Source organism: Serinus canaria, chromosome 6, assembly GCF_022539315.1.
Source record: "Serinus canaria isolate serCan28SL12 chromosome 6, serCan2020, whole genome shotgun sequence".
In the NCBI taxonomy this organism is placed as follows: Eukaryota; Metazoa; Chordata; class Aves; order Passeriformes; family Fringillidae; genus Serinus; species Serinus canaria.
In genome coordinates, this window is record NC_066320.1 from 22,196,080 (window position 1) to 22,212,500 (window position 16,421).

Consider the following 16,421-nt stretch of genomic DNA (forward strand, 5'->3'; position numbering starts at 1 on the left):
CATGAGTCCCTGAGTACCCCCAGAAGCAGCACCATCTCCTGTGCTCCTGGTCCATGGAGAGCCACCCCCATTCCTGGCACAACCAAGTGCAGTGACATGGAGGTCTCAAAAACTGCCCAGCTTCATATCCATGAGCAAGCATAGACCCTCTGCCCCTGACCACCAACTTGTAAAGCAGAACAGGCCTGGCCTACCTCATGCAGACATTTTTGGGTGTTAATCAGCAGCATTGGCACAGGAAAGCACCTTGAGCAGGACACAAGCAGGTCCAGCTTCAGAGAGCAACTATGACTGTCTTCCTAACAGTGTCCTTCCCCACTTGCCTTTGCTCAAACTCTGCCAAAACTCCTGCTTGGGAAAGAGACATGGGAATGGGGGCCAGATTTGACCCCTCCAACCTCAGGGGAAAGTTTTGAGGAGAAAAGATAAAACTTATTTTCCATTCAAATACAACTAATAATAAAACTAGGGAAGAACAATGCTGGAAATATGCAAAATAAGCAGAAATCTGGTTAAACAGAACTTTTCCACAAGGCATCAGGAAATCTCTGAATTGCTATGAGTGCCTTATTTAGTGGTGTGTGTGCTTTTTGTCCACACAAGTTCCAGTCACTGCAGCCATCAAACATTTTTTAATAGGAGCATTAACTTAAAAACAGCTAACAGTAATATTCCTAGCTGTGTGGAAACAGCATTTTATTAAATGCTTCACACAGATTTTGTATAATAAAGATGAATATATTATATCCTCTGCCTCCCCCAGAGTGAAACAATAATAGGAAAATAAAAAAAAAGCCAATAAAGTGAAACATAAATAGAGCATAATGGGACTAGTAGCAAACCGAACTGACTATATAACATCTGCTATTGTTTTCCTGGCAAATGCAAACAAGGGGAAAAACCAAGAAAGATTTGAACAGCTCTAGCCTCTTTCCCCTCTGCTGTAAGGAAGCAGCACTGATATCCCAAGCAGATTAGAGCTGACAGAACAGTACAAGGGCGACTTGCAAATTTGTCCTTAAACAAATGTGTGAGATTCCCTTCTCTTCTGTGCATGAAGCAATTTTCACAAGTCTTTTGCTGCCAGACAGTTTATGTGTGAAAATATTCCTGGGTCTGGTGAGTTCTCGATGCAAACATACATTCATTTCAAAACTCACATTTTACCATGTGTTTGCCCCTCACTATCCTCTGGTTTCTGAAGTTACCCCGTCAGCTGAGCCAAAACAAAGCCATGGGAGCTGGAAAACAAATCCTGCCAGCTGAGAGGATACAGAAAGAGCTGATATCTATGGGCAAGCCCCAGTTGTCTTCAGTATATCATAGCCAGGGAGCCTCTATCTATCACCTTTGGAGAAATCAGGATAACTAAAGGATCACACTGTGAACAGAAGGGAAAAAAAGGAGAGATTTTTGCCTAACAACTCCTTTGCAGATAGTGATCTGGCCAGCTCACAGGTGTAGTAAACCCAGGGCTCTACATCTGCAAAAATCTAGTCTGTGTTTGTGACCAAACTTAAATCATAGCCATCCTGACTGAAAACAGAACTAGTTGGAAGCTGGGAGAAGGAAAGAAGAGCTAAATGCCTATAAAAGTCATTTTCTGTTTTATTTGTTATCTTGCTTGTAATGATCACACCATGTTTCCTATCTATTTTTACAGTAAGTTGTACTCTGGTCTCAAGAGGCCCCTGGATGACTTATTATTAACGATGTCTTCTTATTATGGATGGTGATTTATTATCAGAATGATTCTATTTGTACTGGGTATGTTGTTTTGCTGCCAGCACAAGGCTGTTGCCATCTTCAGAGCAAAAGGTCATGTTCTTGCAGCACAGCATGCCCAGCTCCACCAGGCTGAGCTGGTGAGATTGCAGACTGCACACACGTACAGGGCAAAAGGACAAAGACCAAAGAGTAGAGAGGCCCTGGTGTGCCCACATTGCAACTGCCCCACAGTCATGGGTGCACAGGTGATCCACTGCTGGACTCCACACCTCCTTACCCACTGCCTATGCTCCTTGTACGTAATGAGGTCGCCATTTAGAGATCTGTACACATCTCAGTAAAAAAATCATATCTTCTATAAATTTTACATTGCATTATCAGTCGACAAGTGTTTATTTAACATTGGGAAATTAAAATAGTTTTTCTCTCCTGTCCTTGGAGTCCATGTACTCCAAGATGCACAAACGCTCCTTTCTTTGTCAATATAGGTCCATCTGGAGTTTGGCAATAAGTTCACAGGGCACAGGAGACTTTCAACACCCATTGCTTCACTGAGACTGTGAAAGGTGGCAGGAGCAGGTACACAGATTTTGAAGCAGAAAACCCCAAGATTTCAAGTGAGGGAGTGGGGCTGCTTCTGGAAGTTAACCTGTGCTCTCAGACAGACCGAGCTAGCCCCTCCATGGCTGCCCTCAGTGCCCTACCTCTAGTGGCAGCTCCCCAGCCAGGGACCCCTCAGGCCCCACCACTTCCAGTCTCTCCTGAGGGTGAGGGATGCCCACAACAGCCCGCCAACTCCTTTGCACACCCCAGATCAAGTTATTTCTGCTGTGTGCAGCCTTAATACCTCCCTTGCTCATTCTCTTAGCTCTTACTGAGGAGTGCTGGCTGGTCCTTGTTAAGTTGTAACAGCAACGCAAGCAAGTGCAGAGAACCTGACTGGTTTTTCCATGTGAAGGCAGAATCCAGACCCACTGTTGCTGCGTATTTGGCATTAGTGAAGACCTGATTTGCACACCTGTAAAAAACAACTGAGCTAAGCGGACCCCAAGGAGATTTCAAGGAGAAAAATTGAATAAATCTTGAGGCTGTTCACTACACAGGCTTTACTCAGTGACCAGGAGAAAAAAGTCCGGGCTGTAAAGTTCCACAAGTCACAAGTGATTGTACATCAGGTGAATGAGAATCCTGGGTGCCAGGCCAGAAGATGTGGGAATTTGGTGCCAAGAGATGTCACAAACTAAACAAAACAGAGAAGGGAAGTGGACAGGACTCCAGGATGTTCAGAGGTGGACTCATATGAGAGATTTTTGAAGTGATATTAAACCTCAGAGTTCAGAGTCTGAATCTGAAGAGTAGGAATCAGGAAAGTGCACAACAAGAGAGATTTTTTTCACTCCAGCCTTCTCCAGGAAGCCCTTTTCTCTCTTTTCCCATCATACCTCCGTGCAGCACTGGAGACAGGGACACAGCCTGATCTGACAGCGATCAGTACAGAAACACTGTAAGCTGACAGCAGCTATTATGCAGGATGGGAATGCCAGTCACCATTACAGGATGCTAAAAGTACCCATAGAAAGAGCCCTGCCTGAAACATGACCAGCTGAGGAATGTGTTAAGGGTTCCTGAAACAGAAAGCAGAATAAAACAAACATATGTGTAAAGCCTCTCATCAGAGATGTCTGCTGGTCATGGACAAACTCTTGGGGAAAGATTCCTTTACGAAGCAGGTCTGAGGATGCAGAGAACAGCTTGGCACCGGAGATCAGTGCAGTGGATCCCTGTGTCCAGCAGCAGAGACTGGGAGAGGTTTGAAAACCATCTTTTGAACCCCATCTGAAGATGAACACCACAAGAAGGCAATGGTATAGCCCAGCCTTTGGTGAGAAAAACAGGGTAATAGAGAAAAGTAAAGCTACAATACCCTGGCTGGGTCTGGGGGATGTGTCTGCTGCTAAATGCTGCTGCAGTTTGGAATAAACAGGAAAGTCATCTGAGGCCTTGCAAACTCACCTCATGTGTGAGTAGAAAGACAAGTGAACTGTTGTTTGACCCTACCTCTAGCTGCTACCCTGTCATGACAGGACCTGAGATGGACAAGAGGAACAAACATGGCAAGTCTAACATTAAGAGATGCATTTCAGGGAGAGTTTTCTTTTCAGCAGCACTTCTCTGAGCTTGGAGGGCTCCTGCGAGTCCAGATGGAGTAGGATGAAAAAAAAAAAGGCAGGATGAAAAAACAGGGAGACTGAAAGAAAGAAGTGAGAAGGAGGAGCAGCCTCGCAGCACTGAAACTTGGAAGAGATCACAGTCAAACTGTGGCTTTCCGTCTTGGTGCTGCTCTTGCAATGGATGGATATATTAGTTTTTTATTAATTGTCTTACTGCAGTAGTTGGAAGGGGAATCACCTTCAAAAAAGAAATACAAATAACTGCTTTAAGAGGAAACTTTTGCTGCTGTAATTTATTGGAAGGCAAAATGAGCTCCGATTACATTATCCACCCGCACAGTGCCGGCAACGTGTACTTCGGATATTGCGCTATAATCCAATGACTGCTCCTGAATTATTAACACCAAGTTGTTATTAGAAGAAGTTGCCTGCCTTATTTCCACCATTGTCCCCCCCCACTCCCTTTATTAAGTTTCAATTGATTCCCCACACCTCCTCCTGCCCCCCAAAAATAAGCCTTCGCCTCCCCAGCTCTTTCATAGCTGGCACAAACGTTACTTGCATTTGGCAGCCTGGTGAATTATTCACGCGTGCCGGGAGCGGCAGAGATATTACAGGTCTCGGAGGAGCCAGCGCGGCTCGGCTGTCACAGTCCTGGGTGGCTGTGTCGTTTGTCCCCCCTGCCGACCAGCCAACTAAAGTTTTGTGGAGCTCCGAGTCCGGAGCGCAGCTGCGGGGCAGGGAGAAGTCTTGCGGCAGACCCTCCACGGCTTGTCTCCCGGGGAAGCGACGGATACCCGGGGCCGGGGTGAGATGGGCAACACCTGGGGTCTCGACACTCCACCACCAGCCCCGCGGCCTCAGAGGTGACAGGGGAACCCAGCGCTGTGCCCTATTTCCAGCCGCCTCCCGGCGCAGCTGCACGGGCCGAGAGCCGTCTGCCCCCGCCTCCTCAGCGCCCAGCCTCGATGTCCCAGGGTCAGCTCCGTGGCCATCCCTTCCCCTCTCCCATCCTCTTCCCTGGAATCAAGGGGGACTGGAGAGAAGGCGATGGCTGCTCCTCTTCCCAAAATGAAAGCGGCCCAGGGGACAGACAGGCTCTGAACAGCCGGGGTTGCGCTGATCCCCTCTGAAGGGTCTTCCTCGCTTGCCCTACGGCCTGCCTTGCCTCTCCCAGAACTGGGACGGGACAGAGAGGGTCGGAGAGCTGCTAAATTTCTGTCATCTACAGACTCTGACACGGGCAGGAGACCTGAAATGCCCCGGACAGTCTCGATCCCACCTCCCTGCCTTCCGGAGGCGTTGTGCGGATGGCATTTATGGGAGTATTTAGGGGGGTTTAAAACTATGAATTGGTAAAAATCAAGCTCTCGCCTTGCCTGGAGCTGGGACAGGCACGTCCCGACGGTTTTTGCCAGGAAGTTTGAGTCCTACTGGATTTCTTGGACTAGAAGATAAAATACTGGAATGTAAAAATTTAAATACATTCAGACGCTTCAGTTGGCCCTTCTCTCACGGGAAAACTTTGAACAGCTACTGGAGCCTTTGTACTCTGGGGAAACCCGGGGGTCTGGATGGGGAGCCATCAGCGCAGACTGGTTCTTTAGCTCCAACAAACCCCAGGGAATCCCTAAAATCCACCAGGAGTGGCGGGACGAGAGGGCCCCCGGCTGTGCTAAGAGGAGCGACAATGTACTGGTTCTGGACATTAGGGATGGAGGCACCCCTGCATTTCTTCCCCGCTATGGGAAATGCTCCCTGGGACCCCACGCAGGTTGATAAGGAGGCTGGAGATGTTGATCCACCCCCGTCGCTCCTTTCCATTTGTGCTCTAAAACGGCTTGTGGGGGAGACGGGCTCCCCTATTTCCTTTACACCAGCCCGAGAGCCTGCCTGCTTACACAAGGCCAGGGACTTGCCCAAACTGGGGCTACCCCACGCCCCCTCTCCCGGCCCCACAGCGGCACTGCGAGAGCGGTGAGAGCACTGCCGTGCCAGCTCCACTATGAGGGGACTTTGCGGGAGGTAAACAAATCAGTCCCAGGGGTGGGCAGAAAGTGCACCGACCCGGTAGCTCTGCTGATCTTGGCGCCGCTGAGTCGCCCCGAGAGCTGGTTTGCAAACGAAAATCCCCAGGTGAAGTCGGGGAGCTGGGCACCGCATCGCCTGTCCGCCCGAGGGGGGCTGCTCCTCACGTTCCGCTTCTGGTTGGGTTTCTGGGCCCGCGGGTTTCGTCCCTGGTCGGCCTCTTTCAGGTCCCGGCCCCGTGGCCGAAGACCTCCGAGGGAACGGCGACTTCTCCATCTTTCTCTGCCGGGGAAACTTTGAGGCTTCGCGGAGCCGGTGTGTCCCAGCCGGGTCGGGCCGGGCGCGGTGCCTCTGACCCCAGCTCCCAGGCCGGATGCGAGCATTCGGGTCACATTTATTTTTGGTGCAGAAAAGTTTCTTCTCCTGTAAAGAGGTGGTTGCGAGGGAAAGAAGGATCGGCCGATAGTTGTACAACGAGCTCCAGAAATGGGCTCTGCTGGGAAGATTTTCCCCAACCCCACAGTGTTCCCCGGTACCCCGGTGCCCCCTCCCCATCACAGCTGGGAGCCGATGGACGCCCAACTCGGGACGGTTGTTTTCCGAAGAGAGCAACGCCATGAAGTGCCTGGCGGCGGCATCAGGGGATGCCTGTAGGTACCTTTTACCGGCCGTTTTTCAGGAGCGGACTGGGAAAGGGACCACAGACCCCGCCGTGGCTCTCCGTCCTTCATCGCGGGTCTCGCCGCGGCCTCTCCGCCCCTCGGCACCCGCAGCCCCAAACTTGGAGGGGTCTTGAAGACTAAAACAGTTTATTTCTTAGGTTCCCGACTCTCCCTCCCGGCCTTGGAGAGATGTTGTGCCAGGACTAGCTACCAGCTCGAGGGCACGGAGTTTTGCTCCTCTCCCCGCTGCTAACAGGGAGTGGTAACGTGTTTAGACCACTTAAACTAGGCAGACATAGCTGGAAGCCATGCACTGCTCAGCTATGCCGGGAAAGGAGGTGTCATTTGTACGCAGTTACTTTGGTGATCAACACTTGAATGATATATGCCGCCTGTTTTAATTATATTCCTGTGACATTTTCCTGGACAGGAGCGGACCGTACACAGCCAGAGCCGGGCAGTCCCGGGAGCGTCCTGCTGCTGCCCGCCGGGCCCGGGACAGTTCCTGGGAGGGCAGCTATGCCCACACCCCGAAATACGGTTCTGGAGACGCCAAGAGGAGAAGCTTCCAAAGACGCCACTCGGAGCCTGAGATTTTTTTTTTTTCCTTGTGTTCCCACTCACGAGGAGTTTTGGTTTCAGCGGCACTTTTCTCCTATGTCAGGAGGAAACGCCGCAGCATTACTCGCTTTTCTTCCACGATGGAAGGCAGGGACCTAGACCGACACTTCCCCAAAGGTTTGGGAGGAAGCCCTCATCCATCCCCGGGGACATGCAAGGGCTGCCGTGCCCCCCAGCCCTGCTTGTCCCCGTCTCTCGATCGGGAACCGACTCAAACTTCTGCCTGGCCCAGGAGTAGGTCAGTTCCAGGTCCCACTTAGAGGGGCTGTTAACAGGCAGAAGCAGGGGGGAGGGAGGCTGTTGGAGAGCATTGGATGAGGGTGTTCTTTCCCAAACGACCTCAAAGCTGGGACACACGACCAGCAGCTGCGTCCCGGCGGGACGGGCAGAAGAGCCCGGCAGGATGCGAAGTTCCGTGGCGGTGGCTGGAGCAGGCCCCCGGCTGTCCTCGGGGCTCCCTTGCTCTCAGGTGCCCTCCGAGGACAGTGAGATGCAATGGGACACGGCGGGGGGCACTGAGGGTCCCTAATTCGGGGTTGGATGTCAAACGGGCTGCCAAAAAAGAAAATTAAAATAATTCAACTCCGAAGGATCAGGAGGGGAGATGAAGAGCTCACCCCCTAAGCTAGGCTGGGGGCAGCACAGCCCATACCCAGTGTGCAGAGAGGGAGTCGTTTGCGAGGAGGGAGATGCAGCGGTTGCAAAGGAAAAGTAAGCGTAGGACAAACGCACCCAAATCGGCCAAAGGCAGCACCGGGCAGCCGAGAGCGCAGAGGAGAGGGCTCTGTCGAAGCCTTCCGGGACAACCACCGAGAGCCGGGGGACTCAGGGAAGGGGGCCAGGATCTGCCCCCTTCCCTCTCAACCACCCTTTTTTTCAGTGAGGTGCTATCTGGGGAGGGACTCTGGGCACAAGGGCAGGCGATAGGCCTCGAGCCACCGGGCTAAGCTATTCATGCAAAGCATGAACCCGGCTATCCCCTACCAGGCAGCGGCCGAGGCAAACGAGGAAGGGTCTCTCTGTGTCAGGAGGTCTGTACTGAGTACTGAGGCTGCTGTCCATCCTCCTCCTGGGCTCTGCCCCTATAAGGGAGCCAAAAGCAAAATAAAAGCAGGGTGCTTTGAAAGCCCTGTCCTGCCGTGTAGGAAGAGGGGGAGATGAAGGCTGGGGGAACAACGGGGGTCCAAAACGGTTTGCAGGATTTCGCTGTGTTTGAGGCACTTTTGCCCGTGCCCTGAGCGAAATAGGCTGTGCTGGGGGGGGGTGGGGGGAGGTAAGTTGCTCCCGTGTCCGCACTCCGTTCTGCGAAAAAGGCTGCAGCCGGTAACCGGCTGCATCTCAGAGCATCCCGTACGCCCGCCAGCCCGCCCAAACTCGCACTCAGAAACGAAGCTATTTTTCTTTCGTTTTTTCCCCTCCTTTTTATTTTTTTTAAATCTTATTTCTGTAATTATAACACCAGCACCCCGGCTGAGTTCTCAATAAAACCTGGATCCTGACATAAAACGACACGCTGGAAAACAATGCGAGGGGACACAAGGGAGAGGAGGAAAGTCTCTAATTGGTTAAAATATGTTTAAATCACTTCATAAAACCCAAGCAAAGCAAAGCAAATAATCCACCTAGCAAAGCAAAGAAGCCGGGCGATTTAGAATCAGTGTAATTCGCTCCCCCCCGACCGGCTCCCCCCCATCTCCTCGCAGTATTTGATATGATGAATAACCCAATATAGGCCTTTAAAAATAGGTCACTGCATAAAGAGACTCCCAGAGAGCTATAAAAAATGGGAAGAGGGCGCTTTAAGGAGAGGAGCCATTTGCTTCTTTTGTGCTTGTTTGGTACCTAGAGGCCTGGGAGCTGCCAGCCGTCCTCCTCTTGGCCCTCAAGGTGAGGAGGGAAAGTTGGGGCCCAACCCAAGCCCCTGTCTCTCTTCCTGCCCCACCGCCTCTCCAGCCACTGCCCGTCCCGTTCAGCCCCAGCCGGGGCCGCGGCTCGTGTGCCGGCCGAGGTCCCCCCGGGGACCGTGGGGAAGCGTTCACGCCCGCAGTGGGGGCCAAGCTGTTCACCCCGGCTCTGGGCTTTGTCTCCGTCCCTGCGAAACGGCGAGACAGACGCGGAATAGTGATCCGCGTTGAAATACTAAGGAGCGGGTCTGGCCCCGAGGAGAGCCGGCCGGGTCGGGTTCGCTGAGAGTGGGGGACACAGCAAACCCCGCCACCCCTGCCCCTCTCCAGAGCCACCCGTGGGCTCGCAGCAAAAGGACTCGGGCCAGAAACCGTCCCTCCACGACTCTTTCCCCCGCGCTGCTCCCGGCCAGGACCACCCGGCGCCACTGGAGCCCAAGACATCCCCGGAGCGCTACCGGCCCACAGCCCGCCACGCAACCTCTCCGTAGGCTCTCCCGACACCGGGGGGCCCTGCTCCCGCCCCGGCCCCCGCAGCACGCTCCGACACAGGGCGCTGGGAAAGAGGATCACGACAAATTCGGCGGAAACCTTCGGGTTTTATTGGAAAGGAAAGGTCTGCCTTACCTGGAACCAGGCTCTCCCCTTCTTCCCCTCATTAAAAAAAAAAAAAAAAATCAAACGGCTCTGGGTAGAGCTGGAGAGAGATATTTTGAATAACCTGGTAGCAGAAATTAGCAGGAGGGAGAATAGAAAGAAAAAAACAAACAAACAAACAAAAAAAATCTCGGGGGGAAGAAAAAAAAGATACAGCCGGATATTTTTCGGTTTGTTTTGTTTTCGCTTATTATTATTTTTCACTATACTGTATTATCCTGATACAATAAAGGCTGGTTTGTAATGTAATTTAAAAATATATATGTCCAAACAAATAGCAGGGCCAGAATATGACAAGTGCATTCAGCATTATAATTCAACTGGGCTCCACCTCCATACCGCCTCCTAATTAATGGGTCTCCGAACTTGCAAAAGCCTGCATTGGACAGAGAGAGAGAGAGAGAAAGAGAGAGAGAGAGAGAGAGAGGGCGAAAAGTGTCATTGAAGATAATTGATTACCTCCCAATCAACAATAACTTGTTAGCAATAGTCAATTACCCCATCTCTTCTCGCTTCTTTCCCCTGGTCCGAGGTCTCGGTACGAGGGCTGCTCTTCCCCTCGACGAAGTCTGCTTTTTCTTTTTCTTTTTTTTCCATTATTTTTAAAAATTATTTTGGGGTGGGTATTAGTTTGAGGTGGGGGGGCAGGGAAAGTGCTGTGATTTGGGGTGTTTCTTAAAATAGCAGCTAGAAAGAGAAAGAAAGAGGAGAGACAGGGAGGGAGAGAGAGAGAGAGAGAGAGAGAGGGAGAGAGAGAGAGAGGAGACAGACAGGAGGGGGGGAAATCTCCGACCCAAAACCCTGGGACAAGAGGTACGGCAGGACCACCTCTCGGCGAGGGACCGACGGCAGCTCTGCTCCGCTCCTCGCCCGCCCGCCGCCCTGCCCGCCCGGCCCGCCGCCCGACGTGGCTCTCCCCGGGAGGACCCGGGGCTGCTCCGCCGGAGTTGGAGGTGGGCTTCAACTTTTGCTCACTGTCTTCGCCGCCGTCACCCCGCGGTCCCGCCGGGGGCTTCTCCCCGCGGCAGCGCATCCTCGTCGCGGGTGGGGAAGGCAGCCCCGTGCAGCCCGGCCCCACCATGACTTCCAAAGAAGAACCCAAGCCCTCCTCGGGGGAAGAACGGCGGCGGAGCCCCTTGGATCACCTCCCACCGCCGGCCAACTCCAACAAGCCCCTCACCCCCTTCAGCATCGAGGACATCCTCAACAAGCCCTCGGTGCGGAGGAGTTACACCCTCTGCGGAACGGCCCACCTCCTCTCCGCCGCCGAGAAGCACCCCCCGGCCGGGCTGCCCCTCTCCGGCCGGGCGCTGCTCTCCCAAACCTCGCCCCTCTGCGCCCTGGAAGAGCTAGCCAGCAAGACCTTCAAGGGGCTGGAAGTCAGCGTGCTGCAGGCGGCCGAAGGTAAGCCCCTCTCAGAGTAGGGGAGTCCTCCAACGGGTGGGTACCCCGCTCCTCCCCAAGGCCTGGTTTTCCTTCTTTCCTCGTCCCCCGCCATCTCCCAGGGTGTCGCATGGGGTGGGATGGGTGTCCCTGGGCGGCCCGCACCCGGCCGGTACCCGGCAGCATCCTCCCCCGTTGCCCTCGGGTGCGGGAGAGGGGACTCTGTCCCGCTCCCTCCAGATACCGACGGGGCAGGGGTGTGGGGTCCGGGGACTCGGGTCGGGGTGGAAACGGGAAAGCGGGGACAATCTGGCGGCTCGTCGGCAGGCCGGGACGGGATGACCATCTTCGGGCAGCGGCAAACGCCGAAGAAGCGTCGGAAGTCGCGGACGGCCTTCACCAACCACCAGATCTACGAGCTGGAGAAGCGGTTCCTCTACCAAAAATACCTGTCGCCGGCGGACCGGGACCAGATCGCCCAGCAGCTGGGGCTCACCAACGCCCAGGTCATCACCTGGTTCCAGAACCGCCGCGCCAAGCTCAAGAGAGACCTGGAGGAGATGAAGGCCGACGTGGAATCGGCCAAAAAGCTGGGCCCCAACCCCGCCGTGGACATCGTGGCCTTGGCCGAGATGGAGCCCGGCGCCGAGGGACGGGGCAAGGCGCGGCCCGGGTCCCCGCCGCCGCCCCCCGCAGCCGCCCGGGAGCCCGGCGCTCCGCCGCCGCCCCGCCCCGCCTCGCCCCCCACGGAGCGGCCCCGCAGCCGCCGGGACAGCGAGGAGGAGGAGGAAGAGGAGGAGGAGGACGTGGAGATCGACGTGGATGACTGAGGGGCGGCCGGCGTCCCCCCCCATGTCCCTCCCCCCCCCATCCCGACAGCTCCAAACCGTCACCCTCGGCCCCTCATCCCGGCCCCGGCAGCGCGGCGGGGCGGCTGCTCCCCTCGGTCGGAGCAATAAGCAATAGAACCCCACCACAGACACACACCCCCGATTAATTTAGGGTAGAGTCGATATCCCTCCGCCTGCCACATCTTCGGAACGGTGCAATTACGGACGGCTTCTGTATAAATATTTAAACTTATATATTGGAATTTTTCCTTACCCCTTCTTTTTGAGGTTTTGATTATTATTTTTTTCTAACAGCTATCAGTGATGATTATTTTATCTATAAGGGAGATGCGTAACCTTGGAATAAACCTGGCTTCCAACAGATGTTTGAGAAAGCAATTGTTTTCAAAGACTTCCGAAACAAACCACTTTAGAGAAGATTTAAGTTAGGCTTAAAACGGCAACAGCAAAAAATTAGCCGCTTTCCTTTCCTTGCATGTTTCAGATGTGCACGAACTAATATTTTTTCCTTTTAAAAATATTTTTTTCTTTTGCAATCTTGGGAACTTGGGGCTGGGTGATAATGCAAGTTGAAAAATATATACTTTCTTTTTTTCCTAGAGCATAGAGATTTGTCTCCAATGCAATTTCTGCCTCATTTTAACAATTAAAAGCTATTTTTACCATTTTCTGCTATTGTTGTGCTTTTATTAAAAAGCTGCCTTTCGTATTTTTGATATGAAGGTAGTAACAAAAAAAAAGGAAAAATAAAAAAATCCTAGAATTATTTTTTACTCTTTTTAGAATTTTGCATGCTACGGAAATAAAAAAGGACAAATCCCAAAAACAATACATTTAAATATTACACTATAAATTAAAAAAAAATTGTACAGATTTAAGACCTGGTTTTGTTTGAATTGTACAAATTTTAAAAGGCCTGCTATTTAAGTTCCGATAGGGACAATGTCGCTTTATTTACTGTCTCTTAAAATTGTACAGATAGCTCTTTTTTTCCGATACAATAAAATCCTTACCATTTTAATATACTTTTTAACGTCCTTCATTTGTGACCGAAAAAACACCCCGCCGGTCCGAGGCTATACCAGACTTTTCCGCCGCAGGAATCTCCCATCCCGTTTGCATTTAAAGTTACTCTGAGACCAGTACTTGTGAGAAAAATGAGGGGAAAGGAGCACACAAGCTAGACCAATGTTATTATTTAGGGTTTTTTTCTAAGTCTAATGCCAGGCAGAGTTAAGCAGGGGAAGAATGCGGAGCATCGATAAGGCCGGAGGTGCGGGCAGTGCTTCACGGGCGCGGGGGATGCGCGGCGGCGGCGGGAGTGCGGAGGGGCGAGCGGAACCACCGGCACCCCGGGCCCTCCTGCTGTCAGCAGGACATTTCCAGCCTGAAATTGGAGGGGAAAAAAGAAGGGCAGAGGGGAAAAAATAAAACAAAACTGAAAGAAAAAGCAAATCCGAGCGGCAGCAAGGAGTTATCAGCTATTTGGACAAAAGGAGCGGGTGTGCTGCGGGTGGAGCTGCCCGGCAGACCAGGCCTTCCGCACCTGGGCAAAAGCTGCCGCGGGGACACGGGGATGGAAAATGTTCCGTTTCCTCCCTTTAATTCTTTTTCTTTTAATTTCCTCCCTCTTTTATTTTTTTTAATTTCTTTTTTCTTTTTCTTTTTTTTTTTCCAGCCAAAATTAAAGCTCTGGTGAATGTGTTTTCTCTTGGCAGCGTGACTTGCCTTTGGAGTCGACCAATGTGTGTTTCTCCCTATTCTTTGTAAAATTTATGTGAGAAAGGCAAATCTGGCGTACAGTGGTAGAGTCGGCAGAGAAGTGTCCAGATAAGACGGGGTTGGTTTGTGGGTTGGATTTTTTTTTGGTCCAGTTTCTCCGAGGCTAAATAAATCTTTCTCCTCTTTGAGAATGGATGGGGTTGTAATTTTTAGCGTAAAGCATGAAAACTGGGGACAAATGAGCCCTCTTCTCTGAAGTGACAAGCGACAATGGAGCATATACAGCCTCCTGCGGTTCGCCATGCTGAAACAAGCGTGCCCCTCCGCAGCAGAGAGAAGGCGAGCGCTTGGAGACCATATGGTTTTTGAATTTTCTTCACAATTTCCAGACAATTTGATGGATTAGGTTAACCCTCCCTTCCACTGTTTAACTCCACAACAATGGGAGCAGAGCTGTTCTCCCTTCGTCGGGGCATCTGTGCGCTTCTATTCTTTTTTCTTTCTCTCTTGGTATTTGGAACAAGCCTATGAATTACAATGAAATTCACTTTTCTTTAGTATTATTTGGAAGAGCACTTGTTTTTCGCCACCTCCCGCCCCCACTTCGCCATGCCCTCTTTTTTTCTTTTTTTTTTTTTTTTTAACCTCCGAGTGATAGCTTTGACTTCTGTCCAGATCTCTCGGAAAGCCTTCATTCTTGTCCTTAAGTGTTTTTATGCTAAGCAGGGAAATCGTAAATGCTGAGAAACTGTGACATTTATGTGAAGATCTAGTTAAAGGGCTTTATTTGTTTTCTTTATCTGTTTTTTTTTCCCCATTCCCTCTCCTGTTCCCCCTCCTCTCCTGTCCCCTCCCTCCCCCCAGTCTTTTATTCTTTTGTCTTGGAATGGATTTAATGAGGCTGCAAACAGTACAATTCACTATAACCAAGAAGAAATAAAAAAAAAAAAAAAAAAGAAAAAGAAGAAGAGGAAAAAGAGAGTGGCTGGGTGTATGGAAAATAGGCTGGGAGTTAATTTGGGTTTCTGATCTATTGACTTCTGAGTGCAAAGAGAAGAGATGCCGGGCCGCCTTGCACCCACAGAAGTTTACCACACGTGGCTGGGGCGGGTTAGTAAATAAAGCCTCCTCCTAAAGATTTGTAGCCTGTTAATTTGGCTAGCACCCTATTTCCAGATAACTGGTATTTTGGCTGTTTAATCTGCGTTTTGACAAACAAAAGATTTTTTTTTTAGCTTAAAAATGAAGCTCTGGCTTGTGCCCGTCGTTTGTCATCTAGTTTGAAGTGCGCCGTTCCCTAGGATCACCTACATGAGTAGATCGATTGCTCGGGGTTCGCTCTTCCTCGAATTTTAGAAGCAATACGGGGGGGGGGGGGTTGTTTGTTTTTTCCTTTTCACTGGTATGTTTATTTGGGTTTTTTCCTTGTTTCTGTTCTTTTTTTCGGAGGACGGGGATGGATGGGTGGGTGTGGGAGTGGGACTGCTGTTTATTTGTCGGGTGGTTTGGGTTTGTTGTGGTTTTGGGGTTTTTTTTGGGGGGGGTTTTTTTTTGGTTTTTTTTTTTTTCTCCCCCGCAGCAGCAATAGAGACGCGGTGACAGCGCTGAACCGTGCCCTCTGGGCTGACCCAGCCGCAGCCCTTCCCGGCCCACTCGGAGGGCTGCTGCCATGGACGCGGCATGGAACCCCTCCTGCCCGCCCCAGATTCCCAGATTTACTACAAATTAGGGATCTCCGGATCTGCCTCGCCGTCCCAGGGGCCGCCGGGCGCTCCCGTCCGTGTCCAGCGCTATCCCGGAGAAGGAGGGCGCTGGGCCGAGACCTCCAGCTGGAACTTCCTGGCCGGGGACACCTGGGACAGCGGTCCCTTTGTCTGGCCTTCAACCTGCCCCCAGTACTTCCCGCACGGATTCACAGCGGGTGGCACAGTCCGTCCCGTGTCCACTCCCGGCAAACCCGCAGCGTTTCGGAGCTTCTCGCCCCCAGCCCGATGCTCCGTGCCCTGGGAACTGGCTCACCGCGGTTCTCTCTGGGAAAAGGTGGGCACGGGGCAGGAGAAGACAAAGGTCTTTCCCAGGTGATTCCCGACAAGAAAAATAAAGGCGTTAATCCGCTTAAACACCCCAGGTCCTGGCCCGGAGAGGTGAAATCTAGTAACTAGCAAAAGGGTGTGAGGGAACGTGGAAGCGCCTTGCGGGAGCGAGCTGGGGGCCCGGAGATAGCTCATCACCCGCCCCGTCGGGGGCTGCGCTGCCCCGCGTTCCCCGTGTCGGGGCGGGCGCGGACAGGTGCGGACAGAGACAGCGCGGGAGTGGCGACCCCCGAGGGTCTCGGTTCAACCCGCACCTCGTCCACTGTTGCTCCCTCTCGGCAGAAACCCCATTTCTCAAACGCAGGAGCCGGACATGCCCTCCTGCGTGTCCCCCCTCTCCCGCCCATCCTCCCGCCCCTGCCATACCCATCTTTCATCCCCAAACTTGACACTGCCTTAGATTTCGTTTGGAGGTCTGAAGGGAGCGGGACGGGAGGAGGCGGTGGGGGGTGTTGTCTGCTTGGAAAAGGCACTGTTTAGTGTTTTCGGGGGGGAGTTAAGCGCTTTTTTTTTTTTTTTTTTTTTTTTTTTTTTTTTTTTTTTTTTTTCCCTAGAGGAGGGTGGAGAAGATCCATATTTGATCTTGTTCACTTCACACAGG

At 52.1% G+C, this 16,421-nt stretch overlaps 1 protein-coding gene across 1 annotated transcript; it reads left to right on the top strand.

Annotated features, from left to right (window-relative positions):
• Positions 1–10,850: 10,850 nt before the first annotated feature.
• LBX1 (ladybird homeobox 1) lies at positions 10,851–11,984 on the top strand. The gene is made up of 2 exons (XM_050976425.1): positions 10,851–11,175; positions 11,482–11,984. Exons 1-2 carry the CDS (start codon positions 10,851–10,853, stop codon positions 11,982–11,984), a joined length of 828 nt encoding a protein of 275 aa, XP_050832382.1.
• The last annotated feature ends 4,437 nt before the right edge of the window (positions 11,985–16,421 follow it).